This window comes from Rhyacophila brunnea, unplaced genomic scaffold (genome assembly GCF_057557595.1).
Source record: "Rhyacophila brunnea isolate RB1 unplaced genomic scaffold, BYU_Rbru_1.0 scaffold_5, whole genome shotgun sequence".
Lineage (NCBI taxonomy): Eukaryota > Metazoa > Arthropoda > Insecta > Trichoptera > Rhyacophilidae > Rhyacophila > Rhyacophila brunnea.
Genome location: NW_028233170.1, coordinates 4297963 through 4319725, shown reverse-complemented (window position 1 = coordinate 4319725; position 21763 = coordinate 4297963). Strand labels below are relative to the sequence as shown.

Below are 21763 nucleotides of genomic sequence, written 5' to 3'. Positions count from 1 at the left end.
TGAATTTCATTCCCTTCAAAGAGATTGGACTCCTCCCACAGAGGGAGCACACAAATGTCAGTGCGTAGGTACTCGTTTTGTGAACCAAAGTTCTCTCTGAAATTAGGTACATTTTTATTTGATTATATTATTATTTATTATATTATTATTTATTATATTATATTATTTAGGTACTCTTTGATTCCCTTATTTTTTTATTAGTTGTGTAGGTATGTTTTAAAAATAGTTTTTATTTTACCCTCATTTTTTTAAAATTCATTGATTAGGTATGTATTATTTACTTAGGTACAAAATAAGCAATGTGTTCGTTAAACTTTCAGGATTTACGAAGTGTTCCATTGCAGGAAAATTTTGGTAAATCCTGCTCTTATCGACAAAATGCATATGTACCGACACCGACCATCCGACCATGTCCGATCCTAATAGAATCATATGGGCATCCACACAGTGAAGGTTTGTATTAACAGATCTTGTTTTTTTACGAGAAGTGGGTGTCAGCCGTTTGCTCAACCTAGTAGGTCCATACTCTGGCTCATACACAAATTGAAAAACAATATGTACCGACACCGACATAACTATTATCGTCTATTCGATTTTTATAAAATAATCTTCTAATAGTTACGTATCCGCTATTTAGCTCCTAGACACCACGCAGCACACCAAGGAGCTCTGCCTCTTGCCAGTCTTCTTGCGTTTTTCTAGCTAGGGCCTAGGTCATGCCAGTATCCGTACAGAGATGCGCCAAACGGGGGTATAAGGGATGCGAGACACCCGGGCGGCAGGATTCACATTTCCATTTTCATGTTCCGTACTCGAGACTGGCTCCATGCAGGAGATGGTCAGCTGGCTTTACCCATTATTCGAAACCTCAAACCCCAAAGGCTAGATTCGCTTCCCTCTCATGCAGACAGTCGGTACTCTTCGTGGGAGGCATGTAAACAACCTATACGCTGATACCACTTGAAAACGGTAACGTCGGAATTAGATTTGATTTATTTTTTTCTATCCAGATGATAGGTATCATGACATTGTGGTAGGTATACTTATTAATATTTTTTTTATATATAAAAGTTTTAATAATAATATATTACAATATTAAACTAAATTGAGGTCATGCAATGTACTTCAAACATGTGCAAGATACGATCGGCAGCATACATTCTCAGTGCAAAAAAATATTTTACATTTAGGTAGGTATTAACTATCGCAAACAATGGTATTGAAAATGATTAATTATTTCGTACTTACATAAAAGCATAATCTTATACTTTCTTTACAATCGCGCATTCGCTTATTTTTATTAAGATAATTTCAGCGCTCGAAATGGAAAAATTTACGGACTGGAGCGCTCGACAGTTTTCTGAAGATTTTTACATAGTAAAGTTATCAAAGTTTATGTGTTTTTTTTCATAAAAATAAGTGTGTTATATTTTCTATTATATGGCCTATCCAGCTCAGACGGTCAAATTATTTATTCCACGAGACGGAGCGATAATTTTACCGATTTCACGAACAGGAACAGCGCTCCGGTGCGTTCCGGTCCATTTCGAGCCCTGGATAATTTAGGATTTATAAATGCTACCTAGTAACAATAGTACCTAGGTCATGGGCCCCACAAAGGGGGGGGTGACAGGGCTCTAGCCTGGGGGCCCGGGCTCAGGAGGGGCCAGGCGAGGCGAGTCGACCAGATAAGTAAAATAAACACACATTACAAATTTGGTTTATTAGTAAAAAAAGTCGCCTTTTCCTTCAATAATATTATTATTTAAAGTTATGTAGTTGTACGATACAATTTTTAATTGTGTATCAATACTCGACATCTCCATATTTCAAATGGATGTATTAAAATATACAATACAATACTAAACATACCTACACATTACGTTTACCGCGTACCTACACCATTTGGAAAACACTACTGTAGAGCGTTGCCTTTATCCTTAGCGATAGGTAGAGGGGCCCGCCAAAGATCCTAACCTGGGGGCCCGCTGTATGATGTGGGGCCCATGACCTAGGTACATAACGGCCACGAAGCCGCCATGAAATCAGCTGGATTGACGAACTGATCAAGTTACTAAATGATCGAGAACAGTGGAAGGGGCCATATTGGACCAGTTATCTAGCAGTAGTGATGATGAGGTAAAATAAATAATTATTTATTAGGTATACATCGGCATTATTTTATGACCGGTACTTATACGTAGATAGGTATTGGTTACGAAACAGGAATGAATTAATTTTAAAAAATATGGCGCGGTTTCAACTATTTTTCCTTATACCTACCTAGGTACCTATTAACTTTTTGACGTTATCGACACTGAGGAGCATGCATATAACATCAAACTACACTGTGTCTAAGATGTTGTATATCGTTTTAGGTAAAATGCTTTATTTATATTTTATAGGTATATAATGGAAGTTTTAAGTTCAAACCTTTTCCGAGACGACCTGCTGTAGAGCAGGTAAGCACCTGTGGCGGAGGGTGGAGATAGGCTGTGGAGATCCGACATCAATAGTACACAATAAACTTCGTCAGTCATGTTGTCTTATTTGTTTTAATTTAACTAAAATACAAATTAGATATGGTATTGGTTAGATTTTTTATTATTAGTGTTTCTCTGTGGACGCACTGCTCATATGTTGTTGTTTAAGGTTTAATTTCATTGGTATCGTCGAAGAGAGGTTAGGTACACTTACTTTACTAAAATATTCGAACGTCATAAAATAGGCATGTTTTAATATACCTACATATATATTATATATTTGTACGAGTAAAAATCACAAAAGAAACTAATGGATAAGGAAGCAAACAAAGTACGCGATGTGATAGAGGTCTCTAAGTTGATGAAATGGTAATGGGTTGGCGTGTAGCTCGGCGAGTGGACAAGCGTTGGACAAATGGCGTCATACAGTGGTACCGAAGAGGCACTAAACGGCCACAGAGGCGCCCTAAAACCCGCTGGATAGACAAGCTCATAAATATCGGTGGATGTACGTGGCAGCTATGGTGGCAGCAAATATCTAGGGACCGAAATGAGCGGAGAGAGCTAGGGGTGGCCTTCCAAGTCGCAAGTTATAACAGCCGACAAAGGAAATTATTGAAATCGATCAAAATATTCTCGATTGTCCATAATTGCTTATAAAAATCGGGTTTATGCTCAAACCAACAAGGTTAACGACATAATTTTGTCTTAGATATTTTTCTTATCTTGCGTCTGAAGTTTCATATTGTATGAAAACAATGTTTTTATGAATAATTTTTGAAGGAAGGAACCTGAACGGATTTTGTAATCTCTGTCAGCGATAGTCTCGAGGATTTCACGAGCCGGCGCTGCGCTCCGGTTCATTTTGAGCCCTGCCTAAACACCGAAATGTGAACAGGATGTTTTACTCTTATCTTCTTTTTACTTTTATCTTCTCCAGGAGATATTATTAGGTATAAAGTAGGTAATATAATACAAACGAGTGTCCCTTGAAACCAAAGAGATTGTACGATGAAACCCTTTTGTATTTTTTTTTACCGCTGGGTAGGTACATACAATATTATGTAAATTGTAAACACTACATAATGTAGCGTAAAAACGCACTTCGCTTCAAGTATTTACTCGCCTTCTGCAAGACGAATACTACGAGTATAATAGACTAAGCCCTACCGCGCACGGGTGACTTTTGTCACGGTGACAGTTTCGTCGCTGCGTCAAAATACATTGCAGTATATGGAGGTGCACGCACGAAGCGACGTGACAGTTGTGTGACTTTTTAGTTCCTCCAGCCGGCGACTTTTGAGTGACGAAACTGTCACCGTATCTGTACTTTTATATGGGAGCCCGCGCACGGGCGACAAATGGTCGCTCAGCGACACGTCCGCAGCTCAGTTCAACACACGACGCTGCGACGGGAGGACATACAAATATCATCAGTATCGCTGATGAATCGGAGACCAATGCATAATATGATCTGATAATATTCCAACTTCTCCTTTAAAGTTCCTAGTAACGTAAAATGCTACAACTTTGCCTTTTTAATATAACATTACCTAAAACAGTCAAATATATACGTAGAAAATACCATAATTAATAATAGCAGTAGGTGCAGTGGCGCACCCAGGGGGGGGAGGCAGGGGGCCCTGGCACCCCCCAAAATAAAAATTATCAGAATGTAATTCACCAGCACCTTTATAAAAAACTTTATAGCAACCTAACACAAAAATTTCGAAAATGTCGGTTTTTTAGAAACCCGATCCCTAATGGAACTGTCAAAAAATTTTCCGTGTCCACCCGAATTCCGGAGTGGTATAGGTCATAGCTTGGGAGGGCTGACAGAGCTCTAGCCTGGGGGCCCGGCGTGTCGGGTTGACCAGATAAGTGAGATAAACACACATCATAAATTAGCTTTAATAGTAAAAAAAGTCGCCTGCGGCGCTATTATAATTCATGGCCATGAACATTTTCAATTACTTATATAATTGTGCAATATATTTTTTGATTATTATGTGTCGATACTCGACAACTCCATTATTAAAGTAGATTTTAATTTAATACTTAATTACTTAATTTGAACTAAAACACAATTTGGAAAACATTAATTTAGTGTTTCACACTGCCTTTAATCTTAGCGGTAGGTAGGGGGGCCGTCAAATATCCTAGCCTGAGGGCCCGTTTCAGGATGTGGGGACCATGGTGTAGGTACACCGAGTGCAATAGACAAAAGACCGATAAACGAGAAATTAGGCTGTGAAGAAGAAAAAGAGCCTATGGGACTAATTAACATTCACCTCCTTGGCCCCCCCCCAATATTAAATCCTGGGTGCGCCACTGAGTAGGTGTACCTATCTATTAGCTTATTGATTTTTGTTTTAAAATATATTTGTCTGAATCTTTTAGTTTTGTCTTGCTCTTCATTTTGATATACAAATTTATTTGTTGGTTGTGTAACTGGCATTTTATAGTTTTTAATAATAAATGCAGTAGGCGGTTCTCGTGGTGCAGTGCGTAAGGCGCTGGCCTTCTACCCGAGAGTTTTGGGCTCGAGCCCGGTGAGGACACAGTATTTATGTGTTTTTGTCAAAGTCTGGGTGTTTGTGATTGTTCAAAACTACTAACAATCATCTTGGACAAAAAGCGAAGACATGGTTATTAATAATTAAAAAAATAAATATTATGCAGTACTTACCTATTTGCCAAGAGGATTTTTGTGTTTAATTATTATTTTTTCCAACTTTTTTTACCTTGGTTTTGCACTTTATTCTGAAATATTATCTTATAAATAATAGTATTACTTATTTGTTTTTTTTTGTGGGTAACTGGTATTTATTGAATTGACGATTTTATTCATATTTAAAGCATTAACTTTGTGGTTAAACTTTTTTTTTTACTTACTTTGTTGAGTACCGTTTATTTGTTACAAAGTGAAAATTTGTCATCTATGTACGAACTCAGTAGGTATTTACCTACTGTTGTTTTTTTATTGCTTTTATTATACATAAATGAAAAAAAAATGATAGTAGGTTTCACCATTCTTTTATGTTTTTTTTAATAAAAAGACAGGATAGGTTTGGAGGTCCTCGTATAAAGTGTACAACTTTCCCTTGAGTAGCCTCTCATTACTAATGGGATGTACCCATAGAGGTATTAAATAAAAAGAGAGGCAAGGAATCGGCTTTCTCATAGAACTGAATGAAGCCGGCCAACAATTGCCGACAACTTACGAGACATAGCTATGCGATAAAAAAAATGCAGGGCATCACGGAGGATTTACTTTGGTCATTATAACGTACCCATATAATATAATATTAATAACGTGGAAATTTTGCCGCAAATTATTTACCAGCCTGCCTCACCATACTTGCCTGCTTCACCATACTTTCATACAACCTGCCGCCCCTAGGATGTACCCAATAACGTCTCTTTCGTGCATTTTTTCTATGTCTGATTATGAGAGGACGAATATCACTGCTGCGTCTTCGAAATTCATTGCTAGAATGAAAGCGTGACGGGTGACAGTTTAGTCACCCGTGCGCGCGCTCGATTGGAAGACAGTGACAGCGACTAAACTGTCACCGTGACAAAAGTCACCGTGCGCGCCTGGGCTAATAATACCATAATAGACAACAAAGATTTTTAAGAAAATGAATATTTTCGTGTTGGTACTTGTGCTTCTGATCAATCTGGTTTGATTAGTCTATGGTAGTTGTCAATCTGTTGTCAATGTTGTCATGATTTTAGTTGTCAAATAAATATCCAATAATTAGATGCTATTTCGTAAGTTATTTTGTATTGCTCTTTTCTAGTTATTCATTTCAAAAGATATAGTAAATGTTTTACATAATATTTTCTTATATTATTAGTTAACTTATTTGTTTCAACATATCCTTTTGTGTCTCAGGAAAGAGCGCTTACTTATTAGTTTTTTTAGAATGTACAATATTAAAAGTAAGTTTTAAAGTACAATAATTATTGTGTTTGACGTATATGCGTTTCAGTTAAGTAAATACTGTGGAATACAACTTAAAATTGCTCCTTTTTAGTAAAACCGGTAACTTTTGAATAGCTCGATTAAAAGTTTTAAACAATCGTTATTCGTTGTTCCAATGAGTCACAAAGTATTTAAATTGGATCCAAAAAGGAGTATCCATGTTACATGAATCATTTTAATCATAAACTCCTATTGTGATAAAAGTGTTTTGTCTCATGTTTAGAAAAAATAAAACATTTTTCTTCCAAAACCTTTAATGGTGGACAACATGCTCAGATGGAACTTTGGATATCATTTTTTATTCTGAACTTGTTTTGAAAAAGTTAGGTCTCGGCACAGAGAATTGAAAGAATGTTGATTTCATGAGTAAGTAAAATCATGTTAAGATTGTTAATTATTCTTCCTCAAAGCATAATCATCATCAGAACTACAACCTCACGAAGAGGTTTCGTAATAAGTTTTTCTTTGACAAGAAATGGATGTTAGCCACTTACCCAACAAATTAGGTTCATGGAAGTATTGGGTTCAAATATACATTGAAAAAACAACATATGATTATGCCAGACCTGGGATTTGAACCTGAGACTCATGACTTTATACGCTGACACATTACCGCTCAGCCATCGCGGGCGCTTATGTGTGTATATATATCGATTGTCTACGTAATCTCAAATATCTACCATTAAAAGCATTTTTGCCTTTATTCTGCCAAAACACAAATAAGGAATAAAGAATGTTACATTCTTAAATCTTGTGAATTATTTGTTGAATATATTTTTTATTAAATTATTCGGAGAAATTCCTAACGCTGGCTAGTACCTAATCAAGGTAAGTATCTATTATTGGTACTTTGATTGAAATCACAAAAACTAGTTGCCAATATTAGCGAAATTCGTAAAGCGCTTCAATTGTATGACTACTAGTTAATTTCATCGTAATTAGGTTAAATGGAGGTGGCTTAATTGGTAAATCACATTGGCTGAAATCCGATGGATACAGTTTCGTGTCGTGTTCGGTATCATATTTATTTTTTAAGATTTTTTCTAATAGATGTTTTCATATTATGTTTGACTAACATAATGGTCTTGAAACAAACAATAATGGAGTTCTACCGCGCAATTGCCGGATGAATAAATACTAGCAACATTTTGGGTTCCTTCCATTCTTGAGATGTGGTTTGCCCAACTTCCACTTTCATTCCAATATTAACTTAATATTTTGACATTTGCAGGCCTTTCAAGATGGATGGGTTAAGACCAATGAATAATGTAGTAGCTCCGCAAATAGTCCAAGACACGGGCCAGTGCAACAGGCAAGAGTATTGGGCACAGCAGATACTTCCGCCCACATGTTCCAATGCCAACTGGCAACCGTCGAATCCAGCAGCTACGCTCTGCAATCCTGTCGATAACAGTTATGACTATCAAAATGGAAATCGACAAGGTATGATACATTGCTTCGTATTAAAAGCTTTTATATTGAGTGTTCGAATTCAATTTAATCAATTGAAACAAAATTGCATAGTTCGAATGTAAATGTAAAATAAAAAAAAACTGTCCACCATGTGAAGGCCAATATTATGATCATGAAATCGAACATGGTAAAAAAAGGATTTATATAGTTCTCATTATATTTTGATGCATGGCGCATGTAAAGATGAATGTGCATCATCATTAACCACGACACTACAGGCATCGCATAATTGGAAGATGGATAACTTGGCCCTATTGATAATTGTGCATTACCGCTCCAGTTATAGTCCAAACTCTTTGATTTTACCTTTTTTATTGTATCACAGGGCAACTGACGAATCATAGCTCTGCCATGGCGAGTTTGCACCAACAGCATTCCCAAGCAAACGCCCATTATCCAGGTAAAGAAATGAACATGCCAATATTGTGTTGCTAAAATATGAAAGAAAATAATATTTAATTATTGTAAGTAATTGATTTCTGATTTCTGTCTGTTAATATACCTGATAATGTAGTCTAGGGTGTGTTCTGGTCATATGATTAAATTGTTGATGGATATATCTCTTTCGGAAGGTCCTGTGATCGGACTCCAAGCTCTTTGTGCTGCATGCGCACGTCTTTACCCCGATCAACTTAATCCACTGCAGGTCACGGCACGCATCAAATATTGGTAACTATTTCATCTAACCTAAGAAGATAAATCTATCGTTTTTCGATACAAATTCTTAATGTGAAATTGTGTTTTAGATTCATTGCAGTAGTGATTGGGAAAGAGAATTACAGTATAAGCACACTTTAATAAAAATGTACTATTATCAACAATATTAAATTTTGAAATTCTGTTTTTGTAGGTTAGGCGGACCCGATCCGTTGGATTACATTAGTATGTTTTGGAATACTGGTAGACCAGATATAAATGTTCCTCCCCATTGGCACTATGTCAGGTAAGATGTCCTTAGATGATAATTACAAATTAATGCATTTTAATGTAATTCATATAAAGTTCAAATTGATACGAATTTTGCAATATTCCATAGGAATCGATTAATTCATATTACTCATTAATCTTGTTATTATTATCGTTAAAAATAAATATTTAAGTATTTATGTACCTACTAACACATTAAAAATTGATCTTTCAGTTTTGGTTTATCGGATTTGCATGGAGATGGAAGAGTTCACCCTCCTCCAACGGGTCCTGTACAACCAGATCAACTTTCAGGTATGTTAGATTTTTGTTCTCCTCATTCTGTCTACACTGATATTAAACATAGACCACCACAACATAAGAGATATCCAAACTGTTATGGTTATTACTTATTTCACTCAGTCACGGTCCTGCTTTTAAGCATTGCAAAAGTCAAAGATCACAACATTTCCCTTGGACTACGCCTTCTGTCTTGTTAGTTCTTCAGCATGCATATTGCCCTTTTAGCAGGATAGATGGTCGATCACGATGATTGAATTCCTGGGGTTGTCATTTTGTCCGGGCATCTGGAGCACATATCACGGCCATGTGTAACACCTCACGAACTCAAGGGTTTGTGACACGGTCATACCAGTGTATTCTTAGGATTCAACGGAGACATTGACTCAAAACAAAAAAGCTGAGATGTTTGTGTTTTTGTCAGATACCACTTTTTGAAGCCATTCGGGAGCACAGGTAGCACACACGCATTGAAGAAGTAGCATTTCGATACCCTAGTTCTAAACAGAAACAACTAAAATATTCATGGTTATGACTTAGATATTGATGTGATTTAATGTGGAAAGATTTTTCTTTATAATCCAGAAAGAAACAATTTATTAAATGTTGAATAAAATTGAATATCCTTTTCTGGGACTAGTCATTAATTTGATTGTATTCTGGAATGTCTGGGTTGATTCAGAAGATATTGAGTCTTCTTCCAGATGGAACCTTTTGTGGTTTTGAAGAAAGAAACAACAAGCACGATAACCCAACCCAAGAGTTAGTGAAAATTAGTGCAGTGTTCCCAGATGCTCTTTTTTTATCTCACTGTCATACATTTAGGTTCCACTTCTATACAAGAATGTTTTCTTCAACATCTTTGGGTGATCGATTATTGAACTGTAAAATTTCATTGGGCATTGCTAAATTCTATTAGGCTAAATCAGTAAATCACATTTCCCTAAAAAATATGTAAATGTTTTTGAATTAAATTGAAAAGGTGTGATAAAAATTGAAATGCCATACGCAACAAGGTTTTTTGAATTGTTTCCTTATTGAACCAGATTATCGATTTGGTCTTTACAGAGCCAGGTCCTACAGCGGCACTGAGTGCCAATTGATTTCCAAAAATGAATTCCCAAATACTCATTACAAAAAATATAATTTGTCTTAGGTCTGGGTTTGGAGTTGAGTTTCCGAGTGGTCGGAGAACCTGGTCGCCCTCCGACTTGGCCAGCCGCACTTCTTCAGCGACTCGCCACCTATGTTTTCAAGACAGGTAAATACTATTTACTTTGATTGTAAAAGATATACCTGGTCGATATTTGGTCCATATATGTGTCGCTGAGTTTCAAAACCCGCTATAACACTTTTTCATTATGTTGAGAAAATCAATAAAAACTTTTTGAACTAAAAAGATTTTTGAATGTTTCAGTTAGCGGGATTTGATAGACACATTGATTTTGTTTCATAAATGACAGTTAATTATAGCGGCTTTTGAAAGAGGCGATAAAATTTTCATGTAGAGATTTTAATAATGAATCCAACGATATATATATCTTAATTATTTCAAAAAAGTGTTATAGTGGATTTTGAAATTTAGCGACACATATGATTATTTATCATCACACCAAATAACTGTTTGCAGGTAACCGTTTGTGTGTGGGGGATCATGTGTCGTGGCACAGCGCCCTCGATGGCTCCGATGAAGCTCTCGCCAATCCTGCGCCGGTACCGGCCTCTGCACATAATAACCAGCAAAGCAACAACGCTGTCGGAAAAAGAAAACTTAAAATCAGACATATGCTTATTGCCCAGGACCAACAGCTAGGAACAGTCGACACCCCTCTGGGAAAAGTGCAATTCGTCCAGGTCTGTAATTTGTTAGTTAATTTATGGTTTCGTCTTGCCTTCATTATCCTGATATGGTGAAAATACACGGCTTAATTTGATTGATCTGTCTTATTCCCAAACTATTTTCAATTTGGTTGAACACTGATTTAACCGGTTCTATGCCTTCAGCGAGTTTTCTCGCTAATGAGGCCGTGATCAACATACACAATTCGCAAGTAATCTTGTGCGACTTTAAACTCAATTTACTAGCCACTGTCGATTGATTACAGTCCCACGATGGTCGCGCAACTTAAGCGTCGGTATATAGCGTAGTGGGTCCCAGGTTCGAATCTTGGGTCTGGCAAGTACACATGTTGTTTTTCAATTTGTGTATGAGTCAGAGTATGGACCTAATAGGTTGAGCAAGTGGCTGACATCCATTTTTCGTAAAAACTAAATCTGTTAATACAAACCTCCACCCTGTGGAGGCCCATATGATCTTATTAGGATCAGACATGGTCGGGGGGTCGATTGATTTGTATAGTCTAAAAAATTAAACACACTGCGACATCTGTTTGAATAATTATGAAATACTAAGCTACAAATTATCGATATTACAACCATTTTAGTAAGAGCTTCGCTCTACATTCAACGTGTGTCATTAAAAATTTGCGGCTTGTCAGATACTGCCATAGTAATATTGTGAGGCACAGAAAAGGTTAAGGTACAGACCTACAAACTTATCTAAAGAATAGATGGGGGAGCCACTGTCGAAAACTACCCAATCAAGACTCGCAACTGGACAGAATCTGACATTCGAATGACGTTTTCAAAATGGCATCCATATGGTAGTTCGTAGTTCAATTTTTGACCGTTCTTTAGATAAGTTTGTAGGACTGTACAAATACATGAGGCAATTTGGTTGGATTAACCAAATTGAACCATGTATTTCCACCTTTACAATCTCCTGGATTCAATTGAATCATTTTATTACATGGATAGATAATTGGCATAACTTGTGATATGGAATTTATAATATTCTCTTATGGAATTTTTAGATGCTAATCGTTTATGGTTAGTATTTAATTATCTGGTAAATGCTTCCATTAATTTGTACCTATTTAAATTTTTTATTCCACACATTGAGTGTGTCATTAACCTATAGTTAGATAATATATCCGACTGATAAGTAACCACAGATAATCTAACTTTGTTGTGATGATTGTGAACTTTTTTGACATAACTGACCAATTTTTAATTTTACATATTCCCCTATCATAGATACCTTACATTATTTCTGCCTATAAGCATTCACCATTTGAAACATTTGGAGATTTGAAGAATTTTTTAAATGTATCATAAAATGCGAAGCTCTATCAATTTAATTAAGATCATGTTTTTTTTATTTAGGTGGTCGGAGTAACAGACCGAGAATTGAAAGCCGCCCAAAAAACTGGCGGAAGTCCTATTCTTGAAACACTCGCCAATGATCCCGCGTAAGTTCAATTTCATTCTGAGCATTTATTTGCCAACGCATGTCGTGAAGCGAATTAGTGCAGTTAATACTGTAATTATTATATTATCTTTTCTATGGTATTTTCCTCAATGTAATTTTCATAGTCACACCAATGTCATTCATAATTCTGCGGTCTGTAAGATACCTATCGCAGGACAGATGTGTTTCATGATGCTATCTTTTGTGCGGTTGACCTATTTAGCGCTATTAAAATAAAATAAAGATTGTGTACGTATTATATGAGGCGTCTAATTCCAAAAAGCGATAAGTCCACATTTGGTCAAAATTGAGAAAAAAATACGCACGTATTCTTTGTATAATTTTACACAATATGTATTGATCTATAAATTCCAAAAGGCGTGCATTTTTGAAGCAAGTATTAATAGACAATTTTGAAAATTTTTTAAATAACAACTGTCAGAATTTTAAATGAATGGTAAGTATTTATTTCAAAGTATCGGTATAAGCCCGCCAGTTTTAATGTTGATTGTAAAATATTGGTACAGCAAGAAATAATATTCAAAAATCAGTAGTAAAAATAAATAATCATTATTTAAATGACATGGGCCAATAGATAAAACCAATATCCATTATTATTTTGATAGAATGAAAAGTAAAAAACATTCAATGGGGCGCACGGCATTTTAGGGTTACCATTATCGCATCATATAAAGTATATTAGTCTATGCATTCATGAATATCGGTAAGAACAAACTATTTATAATTACATTATTATTAAAAAAAGATCAACTAAGAAGTCCCACAGGTGCAGAAAAAAGAGCTAGATGGACATTTCACAAAAGAAATGCGAATAACCTCAAAGATTAAATTAATAATTGATCAAAAATATAGGTAATCTAGGTAGGTACCTACTACAAATATTACAGAAATCATATTAATAAAAAAAATTAAACTAAGTACATTTTTATTACCTATTATTGTCTAATTTTATAAAAAAAATTAATCTCAGTTTGGGTACAACAGTAATTAATAGTATGAAATTAAATTTATCTCAATTAAAATTGTATGCTAAATTAATTAGTTAGGGTTCGTGGATTTTTTATAATTTCACATGTTTTGGACTCATTACTACAAAAAAGGTTTTTTTCAACGTCTTTTAACTCTTTTACTCCCAGCTGATTTAGCCTAGCATATGCGAAAACTCCCAAGCGTTTTTTGACAAAAAATCGTCGATTTAGTTTTTTTTAAATAACTAATTCTACACATGTTTTAAAAATTTGAAACTTTTTTTGTGTGTTCTCAATGGTGTATAAAGCAATAATAAGTAATAATATTGATAGTTTATATCAATAAAATAAAAGAAAAAAATAATGTATCAATATTTATTTAGAAATGAACGGATAAAACTATGTTTGAACAACAAAACAAATGTGACAACATTTTTTTATTTATAATTGATTTATCAAATTTTATAATATAATCTATCCTTATGTAGTAACAGAAAAAAAAATAAACAAATTATTATTTATCTATGAAATAGAATTTTTATAAAGTAATCAAAAAAAATCGTATACTGTTCAAGGTATTCAAGAATATTATTCAATTCACGAAATCGCAAGAGAATTCGATACAGTATCGACGACTAACTGATATGGGAATGAAGTAATTTCAAAAAATAAGTCTCAAAGCAATAAATCATTTATAATAATATTTATATACATGTATTTTTTCACCATCTTACAAAAAGTACAGTGGCATCCATTGTTAGTTCAAAAATTACAAAACTCATTCTGTAATGTGATATATGAATCATAAAACAACTAAAAGAAATATCAGAATTTAAAATGTGTCATAAAAATAATGTTTTATTATTTTTATGACCCTCTTTGGTCTCGAGTTCGACAGCAAGAGCAATTATGACTTGTGAGTTATTACTTATTAGGGTATGCCAAATTATAAACAAGTGCGGCACTAAAATAAATATTAGTCATGCCCAACACAGAGTGAATATAATGCTTTGTCTACATGAGACGAAATATGACGGGAAAAAATTTGGAATAAATCGTAAATTTGGTTCCAAACTTTCGGCCGATGGATCGGCCCAGATGGAGTTTTCGCATAGGTATGGTGGGCCGAAATATCGGCCCCGTGGGAGTAAAAGGGTTAAAACTATTAATTTAAGTAAGTATATTAATTATTTACATATGTATATTATTATTTTTACTATGAGTGTAAATGCCGAATCAGATAATAATTTAATATTGTCAATTTATTATAGTATGTAATGTAAACAAGACCGTGAAACTTATTGCCAGCGCTCCATTGGCGAGCCAAAAGTCCGAGGACAATAAGTCGTCCGATTTGTCTATGCTCTGATACTGATCAACGAACGAATAAAAAAGTCGAGCTGTCAAAAGTTGCGATTGTCGGAATTAACGGAAACAATAAGTATACAAAACTTTCTATAAATGTCAAACGGCCGCGTAAATTTTAACAGATGCTCGCTAGGTTTGACAGCTCAGTTTTTTTGACGTAAAATTGCGCGGGAGTGCGTTCAGGTGTAGCCACCAATCTAAGAAATATCTAGTTTTCAGTCAACCTATATTTTTAATAATAGCAACACTATGTTTATTTTAAACCGATCAAAAGCAAGGACCAACGCGATTGAATCGTTGCGTGTAATTGCAAATAGTGTTAAAACGTTGGCCACGATGGTTTTTGGATCGGGTTGGGTCTGCGCATCTGCCAATGTAATTAAGCCATAACAGCTACCTACAACTGATGGTTCGGAATGTGCAGTTAAGTTACAGCTGATAGTTAAAATGAAATAGAATCTTAAAGGCACTAGAAGCTTGCTCAGGAGACTGACATTGCATCATTGAGCCATTTTATAGATACACAAATGCTGCTACACCAAATGGGTGTAAGGGATGAAATAATAGAGAAATACTATTCTAATAGTACAATTTGTTCTGGAGAGCCAGATAGAAAGAACAATACTATCCTACTAAATTTAACATAATAAGGAAGCTACTAGATAAGTTATTTCTGTAAAAGAAAAAATCTGTCCAAAATAGATTTTATTCTGACAAATCGATATTTATACTTACCATTAATTGTTTAAATAATTCCCGAAAATTATTTAAATAATTCCCTATAATAATTTAAATACTCCATTGTTATTATTTTAATACTTACCAATAATCATTTTTTACTTGCTGTTCATATTAAATAATTCCCACCTTTTTAATAAAATACTTGCTGTTATTGCATATATATACTTACCAAATAATTTGAAGCCATTCCAAAACGCGACATAACCCTATGAAAAAAAATATTTTAAGTCTCGATTTATTACAAAGAGTGCCAAGTCCGTGTTTCATATTATTTAAAGCTTGGTTGATTTCGCGCGCGTTTATGTCAACCAATAAGGGAACGTTCAATATTGAAAAGGGCGTCAAAAAAAAAATAAAAAAATATGTGAGATGTTTTCAAGTTATGTATGTTCAAATAAATGAGAGCTAAACATAAAGATATAAATTAAAATAATATACATATTTCCAGGTGTGGTGGTAGATGGTTAGTGACGAATCTGGAGCGATCTCATTCTGTGACTCTTCCCTCGTCAAATCATTCTCCGTCTGAGTTGAGTGGAGTGGCTGCCGTCTGTAAATGGGAACCGTGGATCTCGTCTCAGGATCCTGTTTCTCCGAATGTAATTCAATGATGTGTTTTTTTATATCTATACTATTTTCACTCAACAAACGTAGGTTATAATAGTAATGTTGATATAATGAAGCTGGTGCAGTTGTACAATATTCATATTATCCCACTAGTATGGTTTATAGCTGGGGTCAGGAGTTAATTACCCAGAATTTAGTTATGGAAGTCCACACACTTGCCAACATTTATTAAATCATTTTTTACAACGTTTTTATTAGGTCGTATTCTTATTTGTCCGGTGGTTGTTTATCCGGTACAAATCATGCAATCGATTTTTAACTAACTTCCCGACTAGTTAGACATTTTAAACTTTTAGAATATATCAGAACACGATGCCAATGCATTTTTTTAATACTTTTAGCCATCTTTAAGTAGAATTGAAATCATTTTCAGTTAATTCTGTTTTGTATGAAAAGTTATTTCGGAAGAAATCCGTAATCCAATCCACTATTATTGGTTGCTCGGGGTCTGGGGTCCTAGCAACTAAATTATTAAAATATAGGTGTGTTACAATGGAAATCAATATGAATGTCAAAATGACATTTCAGTATTATTTTTATCAAGTACAAATTTTTTTGATCGTTTAAGCTAGTCAAGTCAAATTTATATGATTCAACAGAAAATTTAAAAACGTATATAAAAAGTTCTTTTTATCTTGTAATTATTTTATTCAATACTGAATATGTATACACAGGATTCAAGAAAAATGAAAATCTAACATTCTAAATATTCTACGTTGAAATTTTTTTTTTGTCTCTTGTAATATAATGGCTTTCCGTCAAGGAATATAATGATTTTTTTTTTTTACAGTACCAACCGCCTAGTAGAGAAACTTCAGAACTGCCAACCACTGTAAAAGAACAGATAAAATGTGTTTTACAGAAAGGGTTATCGGGGATAACCCCTCATGGTTCAAAAGATTTCCCCATCGACTGTGATCTGTCTGGCTCTCAGGAAACCGGAAGCAAAGATGCACCAAAAACAATTGAAGACAATTCATCAAATGAGTGCAAAATGTCCACCGACAGTGCTAAATTTTGTTTAGTGGAAGAAAACTCGAAAGACAGACCTGATCGTACATATGACAGTATCAAAATCCCGTTCAACGTGCAGAAGGATGTAGCTATGTCGACTGACAGTTTCGAGATGTCAAAAATCGAACACGCTCTTTTGGAAGAAGTCATGAATATGCCTGTGAATAAATCAAACGCGACTGATGCGATCAAAAAAGAATCATCGGAAATCGGTGATGTGAAATTGGAAGTTAAACTAGAGCAAGCCAGTAATAACAATACATATCAAGCGAGAGACGGTATTAATGACGCTGGTGCTTGCTACCTCTGCACTTGTGGACAGTCAGATATATTAGTATCGGAGTATATTACTGAGACAAATAAAAATGACAAAAATGAATCTGGACAAAATGCTGTTGACGTATGTAAGAGATGTAGAGGAAGGATACCAACAGAGCCGCGAGCGGAAAACTTACAAGGCGTTCATCTTATATTCGATAAAGAGGCTGGGAGCTTATTGCCTCTTGCGTTGAGGTAACCACTTTTACAAATCCAATCCAACTTAGTACTGTCACACATATTAAAAAAAAGATCATGCTGAAATACATGTAATTGTTTTGTTTTTCTCAGAGGAAGAGTTCTTCACGGGCGCCACTTCACTTGGACAGCGGTCGGAGGAAGCCAAGCCGTGACGTTAGTTCCTCCTTCTGTCAGTGGAGCAATTGTTTCCGCACAGAATCCGATTGCAACGGCGAACGACTGGCTTCAGGTGATGTACTATATACCTACCGTGCACGATTTGTATTTTTATATATGAGTATAGGTTAACACGGTCGGTTGCGCGTCCTGCAATTGGGTCAAATTCACAAGTTGTTTTTCAAAATTCGTCTTTGGATCTCTGAGCCTACGGGTTTGGACGAATGGCTAACTACTAAACATCATAAAAAGATCAGTTAAAAATCTCTGCACTTTGTTGGTCTATCAGTGTTTTCCAAAGTGTGGTACGCGTACCCCCTGGGGTACGGGAAGAGGTTGGTGGGGGTACGCACTGCACTGAGCTTTGGCTGCTCCTAATGCAACAAGCATTAATACAACATCCATGCTAGAAGGTTTATCGCATGCAGAAGAAGAGCAATTGTTGGAATTAGCTTCAGACGGATTCATGAAAAATAAATGTAAGGAGTGTACTTTAACATCATTCGGGTTGCAAATGCAAAATGTGTATCCAGTTTTAACAGAGAAAGTCCTGAAATACACCAATTTCATATCTATAGGCTTAATTACATTGGCAGACGCGCAGACCCAACCCGATCCAAGGATCCACGCCGACCGTCGTGGCCAACGTTTTTTCACTATTTGCAATTACACGCAACAATTCAATCGCGTTGGTCCTTGTTTTTGATTGGTTTTAAAATAAACATAGTGTTGCTATTATTAAAAATACAGGTTGACCGAAAACTATTTCTACGTTAGATTGGTAGCAAGACTGAACAGTATTCCCATGCAAATTTACGTCAAAACGATTGGGACGACGGAAAATAGAATTTATCCCACTTTACTCACGATCGCTCCTGATCCTTGAAAACCATAGAGAATAGATTTTGACAGTCGTGGCAGGCGATCGGGCTAGACGCAATCTGCCAATGTAATTTGAGCTTTAGTGAAGTTGCTTTTTCAGCATTTGTAGATATTTTAAGTCAAAAAAAGAAACAGGCTTTTGGATGTGGAACCGTATCTCAGATTAAAATTAATAACCAGGGAACCAAATTACGATGATCTGTCGTCTCAACATAAACAATTTCATCCTTCTCATTGATTATAATGAATGTTATTCATAAGTTTTTATTTTATTTATATTTTATTATGAATGGATTTTTTTCATTTATTATTATTTTGCTTATGTACTAAAAAAGGAAAAATTAAATATACATATTTTGATTGTTATTAAAGTATATACAATTTTTTTTTGACGAGGGGTACCTACTCAGTGTTATGAAAATAATAGAAGGGAGATGTCGAAAGTTTTGTCTCTTCAAACGCTCGATACATTTTTTTTTTCAAAATCAGCGGTTACTGAACAGCATCGGCAATATTGATTTTGAAATTCATTTTATTTGAAGTAGTTTTTTAGTTCTAAAGAATAAAAAACACTTTTTCGAACATCAAATTTGTTTGGAAAATTAATTTCCGTCGTAATGGTAGGTAATAAAAATGTTTGTAAATACAGCCACTTACACCTTTATGCACCAGTTTTTGCTAATATCCTTTCAAGGTTGACGCTACCGCCGATGACGTACCACATCATATGTTAATGCTAATTTTGGTTAGCCTTCATAGAATAAGTAATTATGTTACGATTGACTTTATGGGAAATTTTAGTATACTGGAAATTCAAAACTAGACTGCAAAAATTATAACTTGAAGTGTCATGGCGCTGCGATATATTATGAAAGGATTGCCAGTATTAGGAGACTTTTTTTCCTCTACTTTGGTTCAGATTGTGCTACTTACCTACAATACCAGACGACAATATTTTTCCAATCTGTCAGGATATTTCTAGTTTTATGGTAACATTGAAATGTGAAAGGATCATCTACCTGTCATTGTAGTGACTCCTATCATCGACCTTATTTATAAGCCCAGTGAGCTCATTTTGTTTTTTTTCTTCGCAGTAGGTTATAACACGACTAATAATAAATATAATCCTCCTGCTACCACTTCCAACACTTTTTGTATTATTAACACGTTTAAACACTTTACACGAACTTGCAGCACGCACATAATGTAATAATGAAAGTCAAATGATTGCTTGGCGATGGGAACGAATAGGAAAGAGCTAGGGAGGATTGTAGTTCTCGAAATGGCCACCCTTCACGTTATACTTGCCACAGTCTATTTCATACTATGAATTACAAGTTAAAAATGCTAATCGCGGCGGAACTGTCTTATTCGCAAATATTTCAATTAATGCCGAATTCTGAATTAACAGTATTCATATTAAACAGGGTTTTACTGTATATATTTCGTAAGTATATAAAATACTGCAATGTAATATTTTTCTGTTAATGCAGGTTCTGATACCTGAAGATTTTGCAAGGGAGATGGCGGAGCAATTGGAGCAGGTCATGGCCTTCGATGATGAAGGAAGTGATGAGGAAAGCGAATCTCATTCCGCCCCACCGACGGCTGCCGTTCCACCAAACATCTTTTGTTGGCCTCTCCGGGGTCTCAAAATTACTATAGGAGATTAATCTTAATCAGCTTAGAAACTTAATCAAATGTGCCTTTTTAATGTTTACAATATATTATTAAAATAAAAATGAATATTATATTTTACTTTGGGTGTTGCTATTTTTCATTTTGGAATACAAATACATACCGAGTTAAAATTCAAAGATTCAGTAATAATTTATGTAAGTTCATACTTTGCAGAAGTAGTGGCAACTCATGGACCTAGAAGATTAGAATCAAGTTGGAGAGGCCTTTAGAAATCAGTAGTGAGAAAAATTTGTCATTTGCCAGAATCGATGGATTTTCCATTGCCCTGATATTAGTATATTCTTGATATTTTTTTGAAAAAAATTCATAAAACACCCACAATACTCAATTTCACCACAACTCCGGGATGATCTTCAAACAGAGTGTTTGCTTTTCAATGTGTTTCAATTTAGTGCTTATTACTAATAAGTTGAGCAAATGGTTGACATTTTTCATATCGTCGGGTTACTATGCAAAACTTCTACGTATGTCTGTTTTAGAAAAAAGTTCAGGAGAGTTTAAAACGTATCATCACTGTTCTGGCAGAAGACACTAATTCGAAAATATGACATATTGAGTTAGTACCAAAATGTTCCTTATTTCAAACTTTACCGTCTGGATAAACAGTCTTTATTTTAACGTCATCCTTTTTACGATTACTTAATAAACTCACATGATAGACCATTATTTCAATCATTTTAACAACTTCAAAGTCAAATTACTCAAAACTAGTATTCTCCAGTTAGTGTGTTCTGCCAGAACAGAGACGGTATTATGTATTATTCTTTTATAAACAAAAAAGTTTTCTCTACAATATTATTTAAAGTGCACTCTTTTTTGATATATGAGGGTGGGTCAATAATTCCTTAGAAAAAAGCATTAAAACAGTTTTTATTTTTGTATTTTTTTTTTATTTCTCAACATAATCTCCTTGGAGCTCAATACACTTGGTTAGACGTTTCTCAATTTTTTTTAAACCGTCAGAAAAATAAGTTTTCGGAAGGTCCTCAAAATAAGCATTTGTCCGATCGATGACTTCTTCATTTGCAAAAAAACCTTGTCCACTTAGCCATTTTTTTAAGTTTGGGAAAAGGAAAAAGTCACTGGGGGCTAAATCTGGCGAATACGGTGGGTGGTCGACCAATTTGAACTTCAATTCTTCAATTTTAGCCATTGATCGTAAACATGTGTGAACACGGGTATTGTTCTGATGAAAGAGGATTTTTTTCCTGTTTAAATGAGGCCATTTTTCTTCAATTTCGTTTTTTAGCTGGTCCAATAAAGATGCATAATAATCCCCTGTTATTGTTTTTCCTTTTTCCAA

At 34.8% G+C, this 21763-nt stretch overlaps 1 protein-coding gene across 1 annotated transcript; it reads left to right on the top strand.

Annotated features, from left to right (window-relative positions):
• The first annotated feature begins 6159 nt into the window (after positions 1-6159).
• On the top strand, positions 6160-20511 carry Su(fu) (suppressor of fused domain protein). Its single transcript, XM_085955285.1, has 13 exons — positions 6160-6260; positions 7706-7917; positions 8273-8347; positions 8520-8616; positions 8798-8890; positions 9089-9168; positions 10310-10414; positions 10784-11007; positions 12379-12464; positions 16010-16160; positions 16979-17715; positions 17812-17950; positions 20253-20511. The coding sequence occupies exons 2-13, from the start codon at positions 7716-7718 to the stop codon at positions 20430-20432; spliced, it is 2169 nt and encodes a 722-aa protein (XP_085811411.1). The 5' UTR covers positions 6160-6260; positions 7706-7715; the 3' UTR covers positions 20433-20511.
• Positions 20512-21763: the final 1252 nt, after the last annotated feature.